This window comes from Cloeon dipterum, chromosome 4, assembly GCF_949628265.1.
Source record: "Cloeon dipterum chromosome 4, ieCloDipt1.1, whole genome shotgun sequence".
In the NCBI taxonomy this organism is placed as follows: Eukaryota; Metazoa; Arthropoda; class Insecta; order Ephemeroptera; family Baetidae; genus Cloeon; species Cloeon dipterum.
In genome coordinates this window covers 27,822,678-27,845,159 of record NC_088789.1, presented here as the reverse complement: position 1 = coordinate 27,845,159, position 22,482 = coordinate 27,822,678, and the positions used below count along the sequence as shown (strand labels likewise).

At 41.7% G+C, this 22,482-nt stretch overlaps 1 protein-coding gene across 1 annotated transcript; it reads right to left on the bottom strand.

Annotated features, from left to right (window-relative positions):
* Positions 1-14: 14 nt before the first annotated feature.
* On the bottom strand, positions 15-22,482 carry Oatp30B (Organic anion transporting polypeptide 30B). The gene is made up of 14 exons (XM_065488174.1): positions 22,241-22,482; positions 6,360-6,568; positions 5,128-5,260; positions 4,425-4,641; positions 4,196-4,360; positions 3,774-4,079; positions 2,687-2,977; positions 2,418-2,582; positions 2,149-2,347; positions 1,919-2,091; positions 1,588-1,780; positions 1,086-1,274; positions 876-1,027; positions 15-820 (listed from the first exon to the last, which is right to left on the bottom strand). Exons 2-14 carry the CDS (start codon positions 6,554-6,556, stop codon positions 693-695), a joined length of 2,508 nt encoding a protein of 835 aa, XP_065344246.1. The 5' UTR covers positions 6,557-6,568; positions 22,241-22,482; the 3' UTR covers positions 15-692.

Here is a 22,482-nt window from a genome sequence, read left to right as displayed (position 1 = left end):
ACATTTTTTAATCCTCTACATCGAAAAGCATCTCTCTATTTTAGATTATTGTTGGTTTTGTCATCTCAGTTCAGATCAAGCTTAGTATTTCACATGAAATTGGATTCAAGTGTGCACTTTTTCTCTCATCACGTTGCGTAAAATTAGAGACCATTAACAGAGATGAGCGCTATCAGAAAAGTCGCCGAAAGTATTTTCCTCTGCATCTGAGTGTTGTCTTTTAAGCTAAAGAGTTGCTCTATCGATTTCTAATCTTAGAAACGCATTAATATTTGATTTAACTCGATCAGTTAATGTGTCTTGCAATTTACAAATTCGATACGAACTTTTTAGCTGCAAAAGCAGACATCATACAATCGAAAAGGCGTTCGGCGACATTTCTGTTTCAGGACTCTACGCAAAATTGAAATTGGTCATCACCGCGCTGATTGACAGCAAAACTCTTCTTTCCATAATATTAAGATGGAGGTTACCTGTATCATCGATTCAAAATTGATTGAATTTCATATCTCACTTGGATCATCTTTTGTCTCAGTTGCATAGACAAGACACACTTGAATTGACCTATGTGTTGCCTACCCTGTTAAATTTGGATTGATTGTAGCATTGTAGCCCATAACAAGAGGCAAATTAATTTAAATTTATGCAAATCTTGACCCGCTTATTCCTTTTTTGTTGTCAAAGCGCTTTAATTACTCTCGCAAGCAGGGTTCCACTTCCTCAGGATCCACTCGGAGCTCGCGAACCGACGAAGGGCTTCGAGCCCTCTGCAGTAGCGATCCGTCTGCGTTAATTGTGCTGCCCCTTCTCTCATCAAACACTGAAATTAAATATAAAAATTAATTTTAAATATTTCTTCCATTATGGACACTTACATTTATCAATGCTGACAATGGAGCCGATAATTTCCCCGATCCCGATAGGCTGCCCCTGCTTATCCAGAGATTGTCTCTTTCTGACTAGGTGCCAGTCGATCAGGAATAAAATCAAAGCTGCGACTTTAATAATTGCACAGATTCCGACATATCTGCAGGCAGAATGGGTTAGCATGTTGCGTTCACGAGGGAAAATTCAATTATTCTTACTTGTATCGAAACATTTCAATGTCGTAAAGTAGGCACCGGCCACCCTTTTCTCCGCAGGTGTTTTTCCACAGCAGACAAGTAGAGTCAATCAGGTTTCCAAAAAGGATGGGTGCTGGGATGTACCCAAAGAGCCTGAAGATTACAAACTGGACGCCAAGAGCGAATGCTCGTTCTTCTTCTTTGACCGACCTGAAATTAATTATAATAATTAGTCTCCGAAAGAAAACATAAAACTTGACACCGTTTGACTCGTGATAATCTCCTCTAGATAGCTGAAGCAGTCAAAGAGGGTCAATCTCTTCAACGTTAAATTATTGAAGCAGGTCAGGAAGTTTTTTTGTTACGTTCATTCTGTTATTAATTTATTTCATGTATTGACTTAACAAGAATAAATCTCTTCGCACGATTTTTTATTTCTCTTCTGACGAAGCAAGTAAACAGATTTTTTTAACATTGGAACATTTTTCTCAATTGCATAATTATAATAAAAAAATAGACAAACCTGAGCACGATCATTAGCAGAGGCATCTGTGTGAGGGCAACGAGGAAGGTCATGAAGAAGAGCAGGATCAAAAACGGGAAGATGGTTTGGCAGGGCGAGTTGCACGGCCCCGCAGTCGCCACCGGCACCATGGTGACCTCGGCAAACTGGGCAGAGTTGGACGTAATGATGCTGCTCATGTTGCCCAGGATGCCTATACGCACGAGAGGAAAGAAATTTGATTCAAAAGCTCGTTAAGCGCATGGAAAATTAATCCGCGGCGCGCCTGCAGCACTGATGCGGCGGATCGATTTTTTTTCTTTTTTTTTGCCACAAAATTGTGTACACTCACAGGCGCAGTTTGTGTAATTTGAGCGCGACGAGAAGGCTGTGCAGCCCGCGTGGCAGGGACTGAAGTAGGTGAGACCGTTGTTTCCACACACAGGCTCCACGTCCGACGTGGGACACTCGCAACCGAAGTTGCAGGACGCCGTCAGGTTCACTTGGAAGGGCTCCGTTTTGGAGCTAAAATGAAAATGCAATTAACGAATTTTATTCAATGGTTTTCAGTGAAATTTTTACCTGTTAAAATAAGGCATTGTAGTGCCAGCCATTTTGACATTATCACAGCCTAAGAAGAAGAGGAGCGCGTACAACGACAAGCACAAAATGTTGGAGAAAAGCACGAACTGGACCAGCCCCTTAGGCTTAAGCTGTAGCCTCTTGAGCACACAACCGCCTAAGAAGATCCCAATGCACGCGCCCGGTACCGCAATCCCACCTGAATACAGCACAGTGATAAATTAATGCAACGCAAGCACTATTATCCGGCCGGCCGGTCAATATAATACCAGTGAAAACGCTGGCTTGGCTCTTGCCGAGGCTAAACTGGGTCTCGAGGTATTTGGGCAGGTAGACCACAAATCCAGACACGATGGCCAGCTCCATGCAAGCGCCCAGGCAAGTCACGATGTATATGGGGTTGCACAGCAACCTCTTAACAGCAAACACAAATTCTGCGGCAAAAAGAAAACAAGAATAAGATCGAGTTTATATACTGCAGCTCTCTAAATAGCTGGATATAAATAGAGATAAAGGCTTTGCTGCGGAGAAAACCCACCCATTGCCTTAAAACAGCAACTAGCATCTTTGGCATTATTCTTCTTGTCTCCTTGCTCGGCGACACTGTTCCTCGGTGCAGTGCCAATGTCTCCGTTGCTGACCAAATTTACTTTCTCCTCGCCGCCGGCCGTGATGGCTGCCGCCGTCTTTTGCTGCAGTCTCACCCTCTCCTTCTCGCGCCGCAAGGTCTTGGGGAATAGCATGAAGGGCAGCGACAGGACTAGCAGAAGCACTCCGCACAGGAAGAAGCCGCCCCACCACATGCCCACGAAACGACGATCTCCAGGATCTGAAGTTAATTAAATCGTTTGTTTCACCAGAAAATAAATATTTTAATTAGGGTTGGACGTTTTTAGAGGGTTTTAGTCTGTGTTTACTAATTAATTAATAACGATTTTCTTGTAAATAATATGACATTTTTATAGGAGTTGCAATTTTACAGCTATTGCTTCCAAATTTGGAATTTCAGTAAAAAAGGAAAAATCTTTAAATGCGCCTGAAGCAAACCGTATTCCGCTTATCCAAAGGTTAACTTGGATTCATGAGCAATTTAGGGATCCAAAGATGGTTTAAAGCAGCGGGGGCCAGATTTATGCGACGCGCAGATAATGGCGTCCGGTGTAGTATGGCGCGAAAAAACAATCACGTGAAATTGCGCGAAAAGAACCAAGTTTTCGTCAATATTGTGGCATAATTTGCATTACTTGTACTAATTGTGTCTTCTGGATCGTAAAAACAAACTCTTGACACTTGTAAGGGAATCCAAAGAGAGCTTTTTGCTTCCCACATTCAGACGCCATCTTGGATCTGCGCAATGGGAGCCAATTTTATCGCACATCTGGCCCCCGCTGAATAATATGATATTTAATAGGTGTTGCCTTTTTACATTATTTTGACTTTTAATAAAAAAATAAAAATCTTAAATGCGCCTGTAACAATTTGTGTTCCGCTTATCCAAAGGTTAACTTGGCTTCATGAGCAATTTTTGGCTCCAAAGATGGCTTAAAGTTTGCCACTTTTAAGTCTTAAAATTGCGCGATTCATGCTCATTAGGCGCCTAAAAGAAAAAAGTCTGAATATATTACCAATGAGAACAGGCACGCTGGAGAGCGAGTCCATGTGGAAGGAGAGAAGGTATGCGCCCAGAAGGAAGCCGCAGACAGGACCAAAGGCAGCCATGCTGTACATGATGCCGATGTAAATGGCGGAACTCTCGGGGTGGACGTGATCGTCGATGTAGGTGGTGCCGAGAGTGAAGAGCGGCGAGCCGCCGCAGCCAAGTAGGAACTGGGCAAAAAGGAAAATCAGCACTGGCCCGGTGGTTGAAGGCGTGGACATGATGCAGTTGTCCACCCTGGAGCCAGGTGACAGTGCTGGTGAAGAAAGGCCAGCTGAAAAAAAAATGCTTGCTCAGTTTACGCTACACTTTTGATTTAAGAATGTTTGGTTTTTTACTGGGGATTTATTTATCTTGCCTACTCCAAACTCGTAAATTTTTAAAACTCACCCGATGAAAGAACTCCGAGACCCATGTCCTGCTCTCGCACCGACACGCGCTGGCAAATATTTTCCGATGCATTACTCGAGCCGCTGTTGCCGTCGGCGAGATGAGGCTCGGCGTAGAAGTGCGGCACCATAAACACCATGGAGCCGATGCCCATTACCAGTGAGCCTGCCGACGCCAGAAGCAATAAACAAACTCGCCACATTTCAAAGAACCAATTAAGAGAGAGTACCTATGGCGATCCAGATCGGGATGTGCTTCCGACTGCCCAAGTAGCTGACGAAGATCACGGTGAAGACGTTGCCAATTTCGTAGGAAGAGGCAATGAGGCCCGAGTGGCTTGATGGTATTTCGAACCTTTTTTCAATTGTGGTGATCACCGAGCTAATGTAGCCAGACGCCAACGCCTGCTGCAGCGTCACCAGCACGGACAGCAAAAGTACAAAAACCTGAAAAACAATTTCAAAACAAATTTCCTTGACAACAAGACCTTGATTAGATTATCCTGTCTCACTTGCCCGACAAAAATTTGCATTAAAAATGTATGATATCCCGTCATATAAATATATCGCAACTTGATCAGCACAAATCGATTGAATCTGATAAAGCAGGAATTGCATGCTCATTACATGCGGTCAGGCGCGTATCTGAATAGGCGAATAGCGCTTGCCAGCACCAGCAGACTGTTCGTTCATACATAAATCATTGGCCATTCGCCTCTCGACTCCCTATCTATCGCGCTGCGGAGAAAGAAAATTGAAAACAAAATCGATCACTTCTTTATGGTAACAAGCGCGCGCCTGCTGAAAAATAGAGTAGGCAGCCGGATACGCACGGCTGCATATTATCAGTCGGGCTGGAATCCAAATGTTGAAATGTTTCATTGATTGCCAGAAATCGGTCAAAGCCACCGATTTGCGCCCATGCATACACACCTTGATGCTGGCGAACCGCTGAAGGCCTGACGGTCGACAGGACAAAAAGCCGCAGTCTTTAAATTCCGTGGGAGGCGGTAAGGGTGGAACCACAATGGCAGGAACTGGCGGACTCGCGGGCAAATGCCTCTCTCTGCAAACGCAAATAAAATCACGGTTCCCACCATTACTCATAAATATGATAGTCTCGAGATGGCTGATGTTCGCACTAGATAATTTCGTGACCAGCCAAATAAATGCCGAATAAATTACGCTTGAGTTCATCCACCGAATAATTAATTAGTAGGACTGTGTAATTTTGACGATTATTTTCGGGGAAAAAGTCGACTATATTTAGACGGGGTTTTGGATGAATTTAGACAGTTTTAGTCAATTTTGTTCATTTATTATAATTTATATTTTCATGATTTTCGGCGGAATTTGATCTGCAACCCCACATGTTATGCATATGATTTTCTGACAAACGACAGGGGGCGTTGTGCTAACATTTTTTGACCTCAAACTTTCTAAATATTAGCGCGGCACGCAAAAAAATGGCAATTTTCAAATATATCGGTATTTTTACAACTTCAAATCTCAGGTTCTAACCATCAGAATTGCAAATTCTACATACCGTTCAACTCGTCTTAACCTTCACTAGACAGCCAAAATGTTTTGAGGGTGATCAACCCTCATCCCTCTTTCACCCTATGCATTGAAGTTTTAAAAAAAATCGCGTCGCATTGCACTTTCAGCAAATTTATTCACTGTTAAAAACGCTCTTAACGTGAAAAATATAACCCAAATTCCATTTGATATCTAGAGGAGGTTAAGAAAAGTCGAAAAGTGTGCAGTTTTTGCAATTCTGACAATTAAAACCCGAGATTTAGTGATTGAAATGTTGGCAAAAATTAGAAAGATTTATTTTTTGCAAATATTGTCACTGCCAAATCCTTGGTTCTAACCATTAGAATTGCAAAACTACCCACCGTTAGTTAAATTATAGAAATTTCCAGATTTTTTTTACCACAAAATAGTTTTAGACGCTTTCAAGTATGGTTCAAACAGCATAAAATTGCAGGATTCGTGCTCATTTGATGGTCCCGCTTTGATTTGGAACTCAGAAAAAAATAGTCAACCGTCTAAAATTCACAGCCCTATTAATTAGCAACTTTTCCTCAAGACGGTGTTCAAAATTAAATTCAAAACAGGTCAAAATTCTATAATTAAATTCATTTAAATATTTGGCTCACTTTTCTATTGTGTGTACAGGCGGTGATGCGGGCGGCAGCCAGGTGAGATCACCAAGGCTCTGACTGGGCTTCTTCCTGTCTAGGTGGTCGTCGTCATCGCTGGCCGAGTAGAGGCCCGTCATGGCGTACATGGACACATTCGACTCCTGCCGCCTGTGCCCGTGGCACCGCGAGTGGCCCTTGGTGCTCATTGTCATCTCCTCTTCAATCTGCATGGTCACAAAAAGGGAAATTTGAAAAAGTCGCAAAATTGCGAAAGGGAGCAACGCATTCTAGGGTCGGGCGTGCACGCAGCTGCGATCGCTGCCAACCGACTGACTGACGGACTGAATGCTCGCCGACTGACTGATGGCAGGCAAAAAGCCGTAATTGGACACCTTGCTATCATTGAGTTTTATTTCTATCTTGAAAAGGAAAACTGCATGTTTTACACGAGATAAAGAAAGTGCTGTGTGTGTTTAGTGGTAATTCCATACGACGTAATCTAAAGATTAATGATTTAATCTGGTGCGAATTTGTGTGTGTTATTTTTATGATGTTCAATGTCAACATTACGTTTGGATGAACAAAAAATTGCTAATTTTTATTTCACGATCGTAACGTGTCCGCCACGGTCACGGGTAAGGTCTCACAGTTTTATCTCATTTCTCCTGAATGAACACACGCAACAATCAGACGAGCAATTCAAATTTTATAATCCCATTTCTGCCGCTTTCGTGACAGCAAAATTCGGCCCTTTTATTGCATTTAATGTAGCATAACTCGTGCGCCACACGTTTCACGCCGTGTTTCCTCTTGAAAGCCTTCTGCAAACAGGCGATAAAGAGCAATTCAAACAAAAAGTGCCTGGCTAATTGTGAAAGTGAAATTTATGTCCAAACACACTCGCAGGAGAGCCCGGCCGATAAGATTTAGATAGGGCCCTGAGTCAACAGGCGTCTGTCCGCCGCTGCAGCAATAGATTATGGGGGTTTGCTGCAGATTTATGGGCACAATAGCGGCACAAGTTTACTTTGTGCATCAGCAATTTGTATTTGCGCAGTGACGATATACAAATAACGTTGTTCAGCAGCAGCAAACTCCTGGGTATTAAGTTAGCAAAATTAAATTATTTGTTGTAGAATAAAAGTGTCGTTTCTTGATCAAACAGACAAAAAGATAATTTAAAGTGGAATGATACAGGGCAACAATTGAAAATTATTTGAACTGCTGGATGCCATACACAATTGATCGATAAACAATTTGCAATAATAAAAAATGACCTTCCTACAGTAAAAATTCAAATTTTGCCAATTTTCTCCAAAATTTTGAGTGCTTGAACATATTTTCTTGGCATATTCCGATTCCTATCGTCGAGATCTGTCCAACGGTGTATGCCACTTATTGGGGAAACTCTTGGTTTTGAAATTAAATCGGATTTCAAGTAAGGAGACAGCCATTACCATTAGAAAAGCACGGTAACTTTCAAGCCAATTTTCTAAAAATATTACATTTAGGCTTTAACTGAATCCTAAAGGACGAGTTTATGCATTGGCAACAACCATTTTCCAGGCCTTTGCAGTATTATCCCTCTTTAAACACTGTTGTGCGCGTGTACATCAAAAAGAAAAATTTTGCACCTAATTGTTACCGTTTTTGCAAGTGCACGTGCGTGCCTCGCATTTAAATGAATGAATCACGCGTCACTTTCACGGCGAAAAGGATGCTCCACGCACGACCACGACAGCAGATACAAGGGAATCGGAGCCAAATATTTACTTTCACTGCGAAATTACGTGTCAATAATGCCAATTCAATTTCTATAGCAGATAGCGAGCTGACATAACGCGTGGGAGAGCGTGGCGCCAGCAAAAACGGAGCGTGGCGGGCGACAATTTCTCCGCTTCCTTAAACCGACAGACCGACCTACGCATGCTTTCGTTTTCCAATTATTTATCTGCGCATCCAAACAGTCTGGTCAGCTAATTTCGCGCTCATCTTTTTTGAGACGCAGTAGTGCACACGTGCAGAGGCGTTTGCTTTATTTTTCCTTCTTCCCCGGAGTTCATCACCCTCTCGGCAGTGAGTCACTCAAAATAACGCCTTATTCTTATTCTTGATCGCTTATAACACATACAAAAAATAGATAGCACCAGCTGCAATTGTTTTTTTACTCTCAAGGTCAAAGTACGGATGTAAGCGCGAGTGATCCTTTTTAATGCGATTGCATGAGGCAACAATTTGGTCGGCGCAGCTCATTTTAATTTTCAAATGGACGGACAGTTTCGCAATGATGACAAATTCAAATTAGCAAAAAGCAATCACTTATTATTGATGCTGCAATTATTTATTATTTGACGTCGAATCTTCTTAACTCACAAAAAAGGATTAAAAATAAAAATGTAGGACAGATTTTTCTCTCTATTTCCAAATTTTGATTAAAAAATTAATTTATTTGCCGCTTTTATTCTTTCACACGCACTGGTCATTTTTTGTGAAATCCAGACATCCGAGACAGTGTAGTGATTTAATTCCTGGGTGAGCAAGGTGAGAGCTACAATGACGGATTGCGCAATTAAAATCATCGCATAGTCGCGAGCGCGCACGCGAGAGAGTAAAAAGCTCGAGCCGTGCGGCACAATTCCGCTGCCATGTTCCTCGCGTGGTGTGAAACCGCAATGGTTGTTATAAGAGTCTCGAGCCAATAAAAATTACGACGCGCCTGCCGCAACATTGGACGTAAACAAAGGAGACAACTGACGTTTTCTCCAGAACAAGTATTTTTTTAAAAAAAAAATCGAATATGTGCTGTTTATACGTTAAGAAATTGTATGGCATTGAAAGATAATCCACGAAAACAAATAAATTTCAGCGATTTGCACCGTTGGGTACCTTTACGCACTTTGCTCTCGAGCAGATTCATTTTTGATGGTCGAATCGCGTGCGGAGAGGTGAATTTAGATGAGGGTAGCAGAGCTCCCTTCCGCCGGCTATATACGGGGGTTGCTGTGCATTAATAATTGGGCATGCGGCGCTGCTCTCGAAAAATGAATATGAATAATGCCGGTGCGCATTCTAATCGGCTGGGAAATCGCACTATCAGCGAATTACACGCTGCGGCTGGGCGAATTTTCCGCTCTTGGGGGTTAAATTGCGTTTAGCCACGATTAATTTAATAAATTATTCAAATTTATTGGTTTTGTAAAACTTTTTATTTGTCATATCCATGCCGAGAAATGCTATTTACGATTAAACTTGGCCGTAAAATTAACTGACTCTTAAGTAGCTGTAATTTATTTGTTGTCAAGATATAAATTCGGTTCTTCACGAAGTGAAATTTGTCCATGGGATGACTAATAGCTACTTGTAGAGTGCATCAGCGATTTCTCGAAGACGCCCAAGCAGCTGGGTGTGTAACTGTGTAGGAGCTTGATAAACACAATGGAGTGCATGAGTAATGAATTAACTTTTCCAGCACTTCACAATCAGCAGACAAGCTCTAGGAAACAAAAATAGTCGGTCGGTCGGTCGAGCGTTGCAACGAGTGCTTGAGATGAAAAACCTGCACTAGTTGCACATGACCTTATTCGCTCCAAGTTCAACACTCACATCGCGCAGCTCGACGAGCCTTGTGTTTTTATTTTTTCAAACAAAGACGCGGAAAATTAGCTTGATCTTTTTGAGCCCGGCAAAAATGATGCTCACGCCGAAAACGCACGGGTGGATTTTATTGCCTGTAATTGGCCGTAAATCTGTCTCATAATTATATCATTTCAAAATCGCTGAACTTGAGACGCTTATTCTCTTGTTAGATTTGAATGTGTTGTCAGGTCGCTCGTGCGCAATTTCAAGGTTGCTAAGGCGTTGTTGTTTTTAATTGCACGCTTTCTAGAGTAGGAAGAAACAATTCAAGCTTGAGATTGAAAATCCTCCCGCATTCATGGCGTAAAACTCAATTCTACATTTAATTTAGAAATATTTTTGAGCGGTGTAAGCATTTTAGAACCCGAAATCACCTTTACATATTAAGTTTGAAAATGTAATTACTAAAAAACTGAACAAATAGATTACATAATTATGCAAACATCAGTAAGTACCTGCTCGTCCTAATTTGTCAAAAGTAGGTGAGTCCAATAAATAATTCTGCGGGTAACAAGGTTTCAACCCACCCTGTGATGAATTGCAGGCCAAAAAAGCGCTGCTGCAGCAGCAGCAGAAAGAAGCTCTTTTTTCCGCCCTGAATGTTGGTCAATGTGACGCGCTGTGTTTGTTTCCGCTGGCGAAGAAACACGTGTGTTGTGCCAGGCTGAATAAATATTTGTCGGCGTTGGCACGACGTGGCAAAATTAATTTCGGCTCTGATATTATTACGGGGCCGGCAAATTGGCTTATTGCACACACATGTGAGCGCAATCGAGCAGCGCAGACGGGGAAAAAAGTTCTTCTGCTTTTTAGTCACTTAGCTGCTGTGAAAGCACAATAAATATAAAAAAAACCTTTTAGGGGCGCGCCTGTATTTTGTCTCGCCTAAATTAATGTTTATCAGGGTGCGCGTCATACACTTTTAATAATATCTCTGGGTAATTCCTTTCTCATCTCCACTTAACTCTGGACAAAAAGCGGGTCAAATGGCAATTAATCATTCGAGTTTGGCCGTATTTACAAGCGTCAGAAGGTGCCGGCAGCAATTCAATATCGGCGCTGGCGTCGATGACATTAATCAGTCCCAAGTCCAAATTACTTGTCAACCACCACCGGCCGCGCGTCCGTTTGCCCATTTGAATACGAAAGCTCTGGAAGCGAGGCGGTGATTGATATGGTGCCACTATTACGGATTCACACAACGGAGCTTCCGACTTATTAAGTGAAATCCCTGGGTGTTTGCATGCAGATGCAGCCAAACCTGCCAAACCTTTAGACTTGCAAAGGAACGCAACTATTAAAACCACCAAAAATAAATGACGTTTTTAGCTATAATTCGATAGTTTTTTATTTTCCCAAGGAATAGCAAAAAGTACGCCTAAAACCACAGTTTCGAATCATGTAAATAATTTAAAATTATTCTCATAATTTCTTAATAATAGGTTCGGTTAAAAAAACTCAGCGAGACGAATCGAATGATCGATATGATTGCTATACTTTTGGAAAATATCTGAAAAAAATGCTCTGGTAAAATCAATTGCAGACATGTAACAGCTTGTACTAGAGTTTTAATTTATCTAAGCTTCATTTTGGCCATTTTAAAATTTTGGTAGCTTTCAAATCGACTTTTCTAACGGTTCTTCCGGGAAATTGGGAAATTTGATCAGCTTTCCGAATTTAAAAAGATAAAACCAAACTCGTATCCCTTATGTAATTCATCAATTTTAATACATTTTAATTTAACTCAGAACAATTTTATCAATCTAGATAAAAATCATCCAATTAACAACTTTTACTGCCGTATAAATTTTTCAAAATAATTCCGGACGCATTTTTATAAAATGCCAATGCCAGCGAATTTTGTAAAATTCAACTTATTGCGCATCACATCACAAAACCGTTCTGGAAAAGGCTTCGTGACGAGCACAAAATTTCCGGTGTAAGCCGCCAAAATGACCCTTTTCAGCAGCAGCATCACAGATCTCATCTCGTCAACGTGTCGTTCCAACTGACAATGACGAGGACACACATATCATTTGGCGCGCGCGGCTCCTTGTATTTACCATCGGAACCAGCGCGGCTGATTGCCTCCTCTCTGCTCTGAACCAAACTTTGCGACTCGGAGGCGGCGGCTCGTTATCGCGCCGGTCATTATCACACGCCTGCACTTACTTAACATGGCCCGCGTGTATTTCGTGCGAAATGGAGCTGTTTAAAGTGATCACGCCAAATTTTTTCGTGTTTTCATTAAGCGGATACGAGCGAGATAAGTTCGCTTGTGCGCCAAAAAATGTAGCACTCGCTCGTCTCTCGCTATATTGCTGATTGCGTAGGTTGAATCGGAAAAATGGCTGCCCGTTTAGAGGATGCAGTGACGCAAATGGCATATGGCATTGATATTCCAGCGCATTTTGATCAGCCACAGCTCACAGCTCACAGCATTTGTTATGAATCGAAATGATTTCTAGATTTTGAACTCTCTTGAGGTTAAATGTGGCTAAAATGCACCACCGGGAAACTTTTAGAGAATTTTTGAGAGTGCAATGACTCATTTTGAGTTAAGTTAATATTCGTTGGACTCCTCTTGTCAAAACCGATCTAATGAACATTTAATTTGAGGTTATCGGTCAACCCCAAAGGTCACCAAGGGTTATTTTCGAAAGTTTCTGGGAGTTTTTTGGATTTTGAAAACCCAAAAAATTCTGGAACGCCCCTCAAAAGTGGTAAATGTGAACTTGTGCAAAAATTTCATGGTGGTGTTCGGCTTCATTTTCCAGAAAATAAATTTAGAATTTCGAAAAACACAAAATTTCCAATTTTTGCAAATATTGTGAGCGCCAAATCTCGGGTTCTAAAAGTCGGGAATGTAAAAACTGCACACCGTTCAACTTGGCTTCACTTTCTCTGGTGAGCTGAATTGTTTCTGGGGTGCTCATTACCAACCCCGAACCCCTATTGGCCATAATATCATCCCCCGAGTCGAAAAGTGAATATTTTAAACCATCGCGATTTTTATTCGTAGAAAATTCGTCATTCCTGCTTTAGAATTTTTGAATGGTTATGAAATCCAAGCTAAAATATTTAAAATAAATTTAATTTTTTATAATTTGCTGGTTGGAATGTCCTTAACAAGCTGCACTGTACACTGTTGGATATTTCTCGAAGAGAATAAGAATTAATATCAGCCATGAAAACTAGGTCAAGTAGATTTGAATTTTATTTGTAATTCGGTAACAACATTGTTGTTGTTGATGGGTGACCTCAAACAATATTTAAATTAACTTGCATTGTGTTTACCCATCATCATTGTATAAGCAAGCTTATCTTTTAAAGTTTCAACTCGATTGTGATTTCAGCCTTATATTTTTGAATAGCGTCGCTAACAATGGGCACTAAAAAGATCAAAATAAAATAAAAAACTGACTTTGATTAGGACGTATTTTTTGTACGCGCACAGATGTGAGAGCGAGCGAGGAGTCGTGCTTTGCCTCCGAGTATAAGAGAAGGCCTTGCAAGTCTCGGCTGATGACACTTTTCATATATTCCCAGCGAGGGCATCAACGGCTTATCTTTCTTCCTCGCTCTAGAGTCGTACTTCTTTGAAAACGCGTCACATGCGGAACAATTATAAGAGAGACAGACACGTGCTCTCTTCACTCTTCCCACCGTCGGGACCAGAGGAATAATAAATAAATATGCGCGAACGCCGTTCCGCTGCGTGACTCGCTAGGGCAAGATGCAGCATTTCTCTTTGGCCATAAATCTGCTGCCGGCACCTTCCAGCGCAATTCATTGCGGCAGCTGCGGAAATTTGGCTACTTCTCAAGTCTGTCTGTGTGTGTGTGCAATGCTCTGCCCTATATTGATTGCCATTTTTCCTCGGCCCCGACTCGCCGCTTATGAATTCTGAATGGAGAAGTAGTGCGCACGAGGGATCCACCACCGTCGTCCTTTTCCCTTAAGATGGCGAAATGATGCTCTGCGGAAGTTCGCCGGCGTGTCTGCCCCGATTCACCGGCGGATAACTCGCGAAAGATTGCCCTGCACCAGCAGATGATTGATGGCGGCAACGCTCTGCTGAGCATGCAGATCCGCACGCCAACGTAAAAGAGAAAAAACGAGCAGAAGGATTGATTGGAAAGCGGCAAAAAAAAAGAGACGGAGGATGTATTTTTTTGTCAAAACTTGTCAAGACTTAATCAGTTGGCATTAGAGCGTCCATCGGGTTGGGAAATAATCGGGTTCCCAGGAATTCCTATTGGTAACATGTACCAGGAAAGGGAACCAGATTTTCTTTCATTTTGCGTGCGTGCTGCTTATTTAGTGCGCAGTACAGAGCAAGAGAAAAACGGTTAGTTTTTATTTAAAATTAAAATTTGACAGGACGTATTACTCTAAATTTAAAATTTTGATACATTTGCATGGAATAACGTCAAGAGAGCCGGGTATTCCCGAAAAAAATAGGACAATTTTCCTGGGAAATGATTTTCGGGAGAAGATAAACTTCGGGACAAAAAATTATCCCGATGGACACCCTACTAGACGTTCAAGGAACAACTTATTTTTCAACCTTTGATTAAATTTTACTTACTACGCCGTGACCCGAGCGGAACGCGCATGATGGCCGCACCCAGAGTCTTCTCGCGAAAGTTCGAATCTTACTTTTAAATAATAAAAATAACAAATAACCAGCCGGTTAGGTAAACATTTTATCAAAAATTGACAATAAGGAGACCGTCAGTGAACACCACGACCTTGACGAAACTTTTACATCTAATATTCACGGATCCACCACAAGGGATGCATTTTGACTGGTCAGCAAATTGCGCGACTCTAAAAAATCAGCCGAATTTTCATTGTCGAATTGAGTGTTTCGCCCTCTTATTGCAAAAAGGAAAGAAATTTGGGGTTGCTTACTATGCAGTGATTCAGACCACAAGACTCTTTTGAAAAGGCTGCGCAAAAAGCACAAAATCAAGATTTAAGAGATTTTGCTATGTACATAATTCCAGGATTAACGAAAATGAAATTATGCTCTTGTTCTAACATTCCATTTTCTACAGAAACGAATTAACGGTTAGTATGATGTCTAACTGAAAGAAGAGTGCGGATAAAATTTAAAATTAAAATGCGTATAGACTCAATTTACGAGTGCTTTCCAGGTGCTGGTTGAAACCTCAAAAGTGGTCTCGGCAGCTTTTGGGCGTGGATGGAGATTCGGCCACTTATTTTCCCCGTCTCAAGTCCGCAGTGCGAGAGCTGCGACGGAGAACAAGAGCAAAATGAAAAGAAATGGCTTTGAACACAATAATAATTCTGCCGCATACTTGCACCCCGGCGTTGGTACAGAGCTGTACCATGCAGTGCTTCTCGGGCACGGCCATAAATATCAGGAATTACATCACATACACTGTGTAATGGCGAGTCTCTCCAATTTTTCCCTGTCCTCCTAACCGTTCACAATATAAAGCAGGTAATTCAGCGGTATATCATCGTGTGAGTATGAGAAAGAAGTCACGCGCGCGCTCCACTAAGAAACTTTTATCCCTGGAAATAATACGGCAAACGACCCCTCCTCCGCCGGCTGACTCGATCGATTCGGCCTTTATTGGCTAATGGTCAATTATTACCAGCGACGAAATGGTGCACCTCGTGTGTACAAGCCGTTTATCTTGATTTTCCAAACCCTATAAACAATCAATAACACGCTTTAAGTCTAAATATCATACAATATTGTTTATAGTGGAGCTTTATACAGGCTTAAAGTGGAATGATACAGGGCAACAATTGAAAATTATTTGAATTGTCGGATGCCATAAACAATTTGTTCAACAATTTGCAATAGTAAAAAAGGACCTTCCTAAAGAAAAAATTCAAATTTTGCCAATTTTCTCCAAAATTTACAGTGCTTGAACATATTTTCTCGGCATATTTCGATTCCTCTCGTCGAGATATGTTCAACGGTGTAAGCCACTTATTGGGGAAACTCTTGGTTTTGAAATTAAATCGGATTTCCAGTAAGGAGACAGCCATTACCATTTGAAAAGCACGCTAACTTTCCAGCAAATTTTCTCAAAAAATTACAGCGCTCCTTAGGTCAATTTAGGCTTTAACTGAATCCTAAGGGATGAGTTTATGCATTGGCAACAAGCATTTTCCAGGCTTTTGCAGTAGCATTCCTCTTTTTTAAATTTCACATTTTGCCAAATTTTTTGAAAAATTAATAAAATTATTTTTTAGCTTGATTCCTATCCCTTTCGTCACGATATATCCAATGGTGAGCGAATTTGGAGGAAAAATTCCTTAAACTAAATAAATCGTGGAGACAGCTGATTGATTAAGCACGTACGCAGTATTTGAGCCAATTTTCCAAAAAATTTAAACAGCAACCTGGGATATTTTTAGCTTTTTCCCCATTTTTCGATATTAATTCAAGTATAGGCAAGGTATTTTCATAAATTGTCCATAACTCTTTGCTTTTTTATATCGTTAGTAAGGGTGATAAAATAAACACAAGAATTTAAATCATGTCCTCTACTAACAAATAGTATATGCCAAGGGGTGAAGAGAGGATTGATTGGTTCGAGGACGAAAAGTTGCATTATTACATGCCGTTTGTTTACCAGTACCACGTCACGTCAGGCAGAGCAAGAAGTTATATTTTTTTTAAGCATTCACGTGTGGCCCGTGTGTCCTTGCAAGGTCATGTTGTGGCCACACCAACCTTAATAACTGCCGCGGTGTGTTCTTTATTTAAATCGATCGAGAGAGAGAGAGAGAGGGCAACGCGGGTGTGCAAATGCGGGACTGGCACACGTTTGCCTCAACAATAAGTCCGGAACACGCTCTTTCATCTGCCACACCGCGTGGCATTTATTCCTCCGCACCGTTTTCTACCACTCGGTGGTCCATTAGCGACACTCGAGTCGTGCCAAAACGCGAGTGTGTGTATGTAAGTGTGCATTTTTAACCTGCGTCTAAATGGCACCGCTGCTGCTGTAATGAGCATTGCGACCGACGCCGCGGCAGCAGCGAAATGCCTTTGCATTTGACGTCGTTCGCGTGGTTTTATTGTTATTGCTGGCTCTTTGCGTGTGCCTTCACAATGGAATTTTCGCTTTAACAAACTTGAGTTTATTTTTTTCTGATTCTAACGAGTTTACAAGTTCTGGTCTGAGTCGGAAAATTCCTGTCTGACCTTTAAGTGCATTTATTAATACAGTTGTGAGTAAGGACAGGATAAAAACTATTTTTTAAGTGATTGCGGTTGATTTTTTTTTATAAATCGCTGCGCCGTCACCCGATCGGACCGCGCATGATGGCCGCCTTCACAGCGGGGGCCAGATTCGTGCGACGCGCAGATATGGCGTCCGGTGGAGTATGGCGGTAAAAAATGGTCACGTGAAAATGCGCGAAAAGAACCAAGTTTTCGTCAATATTGTGGCATAATTTGCATTACTTGTACTAATTGTGTCTTTTGGATCGTAAAAATAAACTCTTGACACTCGCACGGCAATCCATTGTTTCCCACATTCAGACGCCATCTTGGATCTGCGCAGTGGAAACCAATTTTATCGCACATCAGGCCCCCGGGCGAATATTTGAAATATTAAATTTAATATGACAAATATGCAAACCAGGGAAATTTTATTTATCAAAATTAAATTATTAATCACGGATCTGCCACCAGGAGTGCACTTGCACTGGTCCAGAAATCACGCATCATGGAAAAAACACCCAAATTTTCGCGGTGATTTCAATTTTGAAACCAGAATCTTTCAAACGACATAAAAGAAAACAAATCGCTGATACCAGATCAGAATTTTTATAGCTTCTAATAAGAGTAAACAAGGATGATGGATTTTTTACATATAGAACAAGCAGTTCTAAATAAGCTTTCTTTTCAGATTTTTGTGTGCATTTGTATCTAGGACAGCGCGACGGCAAGATTGAAACTGCAGACTTGACATGAGATATTCTCACCAGTGTGTTTACATGGTGTGAAATCGATAAATTGTGTATATATTGCAAAAAGCACTACAAACACAAACCGCAGAGAGGTGCTGTCTTCCATATCAGGCGATGGAATCCGAGCAAAAAAGGCGCAATTACGCTTGGGTTTCAGACCAACTGCAGAGGGCACATAAAATTTACATTTTCATGCGCAAATGTCCCCTGCGAGGATTTCAAAAATATTTACTTTTGCGGCAGAAACGAAAATGCCCTTCAGTGTGTGTCGGAATATGAAGTATGTTTGCGCGCGTGTTTTTCAGGAGCAGCCGCGGTGGCGAAACAGTGCGCGGTTGCTCACCCTCTCTCTCTCTCGTCTTCCGCATCACATCTGTTCCATTTAGTGGGCCGACTTCCTAATCAATACTCACTCGCTGTCAGGGCTACATTTACGTACACAGCGCCGAGAGGAGCAAAGCAAAAGCGGCACAAGGCGACGCCGCCGGCCGGCCGGCATTCGCGCTGCAAGGTGGCCCACGCTGTCGCAGTGCCCGATTTCATTTGCAGATTCTATCGCCTCTTCGCCCTTGAATTATTGCCAAATGATGCGCCGAGATACCCAAAGCGGAACACTAGAATGTGGCTAAATGCTTTACTAGCTTATCTCGCATCTCATTACACGTCCAAAGAACTAACAGAAGCGGCAATGACAATCAAAACGAAATGAATCCAACACTCAAGAAACTAGATTGTTTTTTTTTTAAATTCAGTACTAATAAAATAATTTAAAATCATCCTCTACTTTTATTTTGTACAGGAGAATCAAATTTTCTAAAATCAAGAATTAAAAAAAACGCCGCGGTATAAAATTTTCATTTTGCGTCTCGGGGCAAGAAATGATGGCCAATAGGGGTAGAAGGTAGAGGGGTGAGCACCCCAAAAGCCATTCAGCTCACTAGGGGAACTCAAGCCAAGTTGAACGGTGTGCAATTTTTGCATTTCTGACGCTTAAAACCCGAGATTTGGCGCCCGCAACATTTGCAAAAATTCGACAAATACGAAAAATCTGAGTTTTTTAAATTTCCAATTTGAATTTTTCGAAAACTAAGCCAAATACCACCTTGAAATTTTTACAAAAGTTCTCACGCACCCTGAGACCACTTTTGAGGGGCTTTTCGGATTTTTTAAGCATGGCGCTGGTTTTCAAAATCCAAAAAAACGCCTAGAAATGTTTGAAAATGAGCCTTGGTGACCCTTGACCTTGATCGATGACCATAAATTTGTTGTTCATTCGATCGGGCTTGACGAGAGGAGTTCAACGCACACCTTTACTCAAAAAATGAGTTATTGCATTCTCAAAATTGGCCAAAAATGTCCCGTAAAACCCGCGAAAATGGAATTTTTGGTTCTTCTTTGACGAAAGACTGCTCAAAATGATGTAAAATTTTGCAAAAATAAAGAAAAACCACTATAAAATAATTTGCCTGTCAATTTCGTAAGGGTTGGGAATATTTTTCCTTTCGGCAAATTGAAGAAAAGACTCTACTTTTGAGATATCTTGCAACCACTTTTAAAATTGCACCCAGATGAGCCACAGTTTCCGTTATAACCTTGTTTATCAAAGATAATAAATGACCAGTGCAGCACGTTGAAGCGAAGTAATTTCTCTCGGAAAACGTGCATTGTGCTAACGGACTGCTCGGCTTGCAGTTCATAGAAGATTGAACACGCTCCCAATGCTCATTACTGGATCAGCCAACTAGCCAGCCAGCCACTCGCCGGATATTATATATTGAATATCGTTTCATCACAGGTCGTGAGCATCAAAGGCGCAGTTAGCGTTCAACTCATTGAATTTGCATATTAGTCGCGAGAGACCCAAAGCAGCAAACTAAATTTATTAGCGTGTGGCAGTTCTGCAAATTTATGAACCCGAAACTGACGCTTTAATTTTCAATTAATGGAAAAGCGTCGCGTCCACCGCGCCGGGTGGGCAATTACGGGCACGCGAGCATTAACAATCGAGAGGATGACAGCAAACAAGTGCGTTTGGTCTGGCTCATCGATCGCGGTTTGCTTGCAATATTTGAGCATTGAAAGGAGTGCAAGTTCAAGTGGCAGCGAGTGTAGCAGCTAGCGCGCTATTTTTATAAATTGAGTGTGTGCAGCGCGGCAGCAGCGAGACGACGGACGGCTCAAGTGCTGGTGTTTACAACGACGTTTTAATCAGAGTGGTGGCGGGCTCGACGATAAAATCGAAAAGGGCTGCTTTCTCACAAACGGGGTCACCGAAATTCAAGGCTGCTGGAAGTTTTAGATCTATCCCCAGATGGCCACAATAAACGCTAACGATCGCCATAGACCACCGATAACCAATTTTACTGGCCCTGCTGTTATACTTTTTTAAGATTCAGCAGCTGTCGGCGAATCTTCGCGATGCGCCTCTCCATTTCGGTGTGAAAACGAGCTTTGTTATGAGATATACAATTGGTGCGATGATGCCTTAATGTTTACGTAACATTGGCTTCCGCTGATACAACAGTTTTTTGTTCTCTAGCTCCGCCAACAAGACGAAATTATGTTTCAGATAAGATAAACTTTTCCTCTCTGTTGGTTGTTGGTGCGTTGGACGAATCTCTTCAACAGAGACAAGGGTGAAATAATATTCCAATGCAACAGGAGATTCTTGTACTAATTTAATTGTAATGCATAAATTCGTCCTGGTATGCAGCGGTAAAATTGCGCATCGCATAAAGTGGAATGATACGGGACAACGATTGAAAATTATTTGAATTGTTGGATGCCATAAACAATTTGCTCAACAATTTGCAATAATAAAAAAGGACCTTCCTACAGTAAAAATTCAAATTTTGCCAATTTTCTCCAAAATTTTCAGTGCTTGAACATATTTTCTTGGCATATTCCGATTCCTCTCGTCGAGATCTGTTCAACGGTGTATGCCACTTGTTGGGGAAACTCTTGGTTTTGAAATTAAATCGGATTTCAAGTAAGGAGACAGCCATTACCATTTGAAAAGCACGCTAACTTTCTCAAAAAAATACATTGCTTCTTATGTCAATTTAGGCTTTAACTGAATCCTAAGGGACGAGTTTATGCATTGGCAACAAGCATTTTCCAGGCTTTTGCAGTATGTATCATTTCTCTTTAATTGTAATAAATTCGTCCTGGTGCGCAGCGGTAAAATTGCGCATCGCTTAACAAACAATATAATTTTCATTGTTGCGCAAACAAGGAAATTTGCGTTTGGATGTTCAGAAATGCGCACTTTCATTGCTACCAGGATGAATTGCAAGAAATAATTACAGAAAATTTCTGAAATATTTTTGAAATACTATCTAAAAATGAGGACAAACCTTAAAATTTTAAATTTTTAGAAAAATTGATCAAATGGCGAGTAAAACTTCGATTTATTTCGCAATTAACGGAGGATAGATCACGACGAGAGGGATCAAAATCAAGCAAAAACATCAAATTTCCGATAAATGTGGCTAAATCTATAATTTAATTGTTCCTCGGTGAAATTTTAGTGACAAACTGTTGCTAAATACCACAAACAATAACTCAATGAACTACTTTTCACAGTAAAAATGTTTTAAATTGTTGACCTATAAAGGTTTATTTTAAATCTGTGCAAGAATAAACCTCCACTGCATTTAAACAAAAATTATTACTGATGATTTTTGCGTCATACTGAGCCAACTGGTCTATTTTCTCCTTCTCTTGCATTTCTTTCTGGCCACTCCGCAATAAAAACAATTTTAAACCTAAAACTAGTCTTGGTTAAATTTCAGTCCCTTTCTATTGTAACGAAATCGGCCGGCAGTGTATATTGCAGAGGGAAAAGCGTGCTGGTTGAGCTAGGTTCAGGTTCCCCCCACGGTTCGCAGCCATTAGGATCATTGTTTCATCCTGCTGCGATTCAATTTCGCCGCGGTGCCTCTGTGTTTTAACTGCGAGCCGTGTGCTGGCATTTAAATGATGCACACGATATCGCTCTCCATCGCAACAACAGCAACAACGGCGCGGTGTGTCCCCCGCTGTTGTTGTTTTTGTGTCGCGCACAGCACAGCAACACACACACACACTTCTCTCTCGAGAGAGTGAGTTTTCACGCAGCGGCAGTGAAGTCGTTTGGCAGCGATTTCGAGTGTGTGTTAAATTTATGCGCAATATTCGGAGCAATACCTAGATACGCTTAAAAATAGTACGCCACCAGCCAGCGAGCAAGAGGGGGTTAATTATAATCCGCGGTGAAGAGGGAAAATTAGGCCGCGAGCCCCGAAACTCACCACTACTTCTTGCTCTTCCGGGGGTGACGTCTTCCGGGGATGAGCATCAATTCGGCATCGGAGGCTGCCGACAACGGCGGGCGACTGGGCCAAGATTTTGACGTGCGCGGGCCGGCGTGCCTCAGCTCAGCATGGCCCCAGCACCAGGTCGAGTTGACTTTCAGCAGCGAACAACGGGCGCCGTCCAAGCCGCCAGCTCCATGAGTTGCCGAGCGCACAGCTGGCCGCGGCCAAGGCGATGG

Excerpts from the sequence above, each read along its gene's own strand:
- Oatp30B (XM_065488174.1), bottom strand. The coding sequence starts at position 6,556 with ATGACAATGAGCACCAAGGGCCACTCGCGGTGCCACGGGCACAGGCGG. Across the intron at positions 5,261-6,359 it reads CCTGTACACACAATAGAAAA|AGAGAGGCATTTGCCCGCGA; the intron begins GTGAGCCAAATA and ends TTGCGTTTGCAG. Across the intron at positions 4,080-4,195 it reads TCTCGGAGTTCTTTCATCGG|CTGGCCTTTCTTCACCAGCA; the intron begins GTGAGTTTTAAA and ends TTTTTTTTTCAG.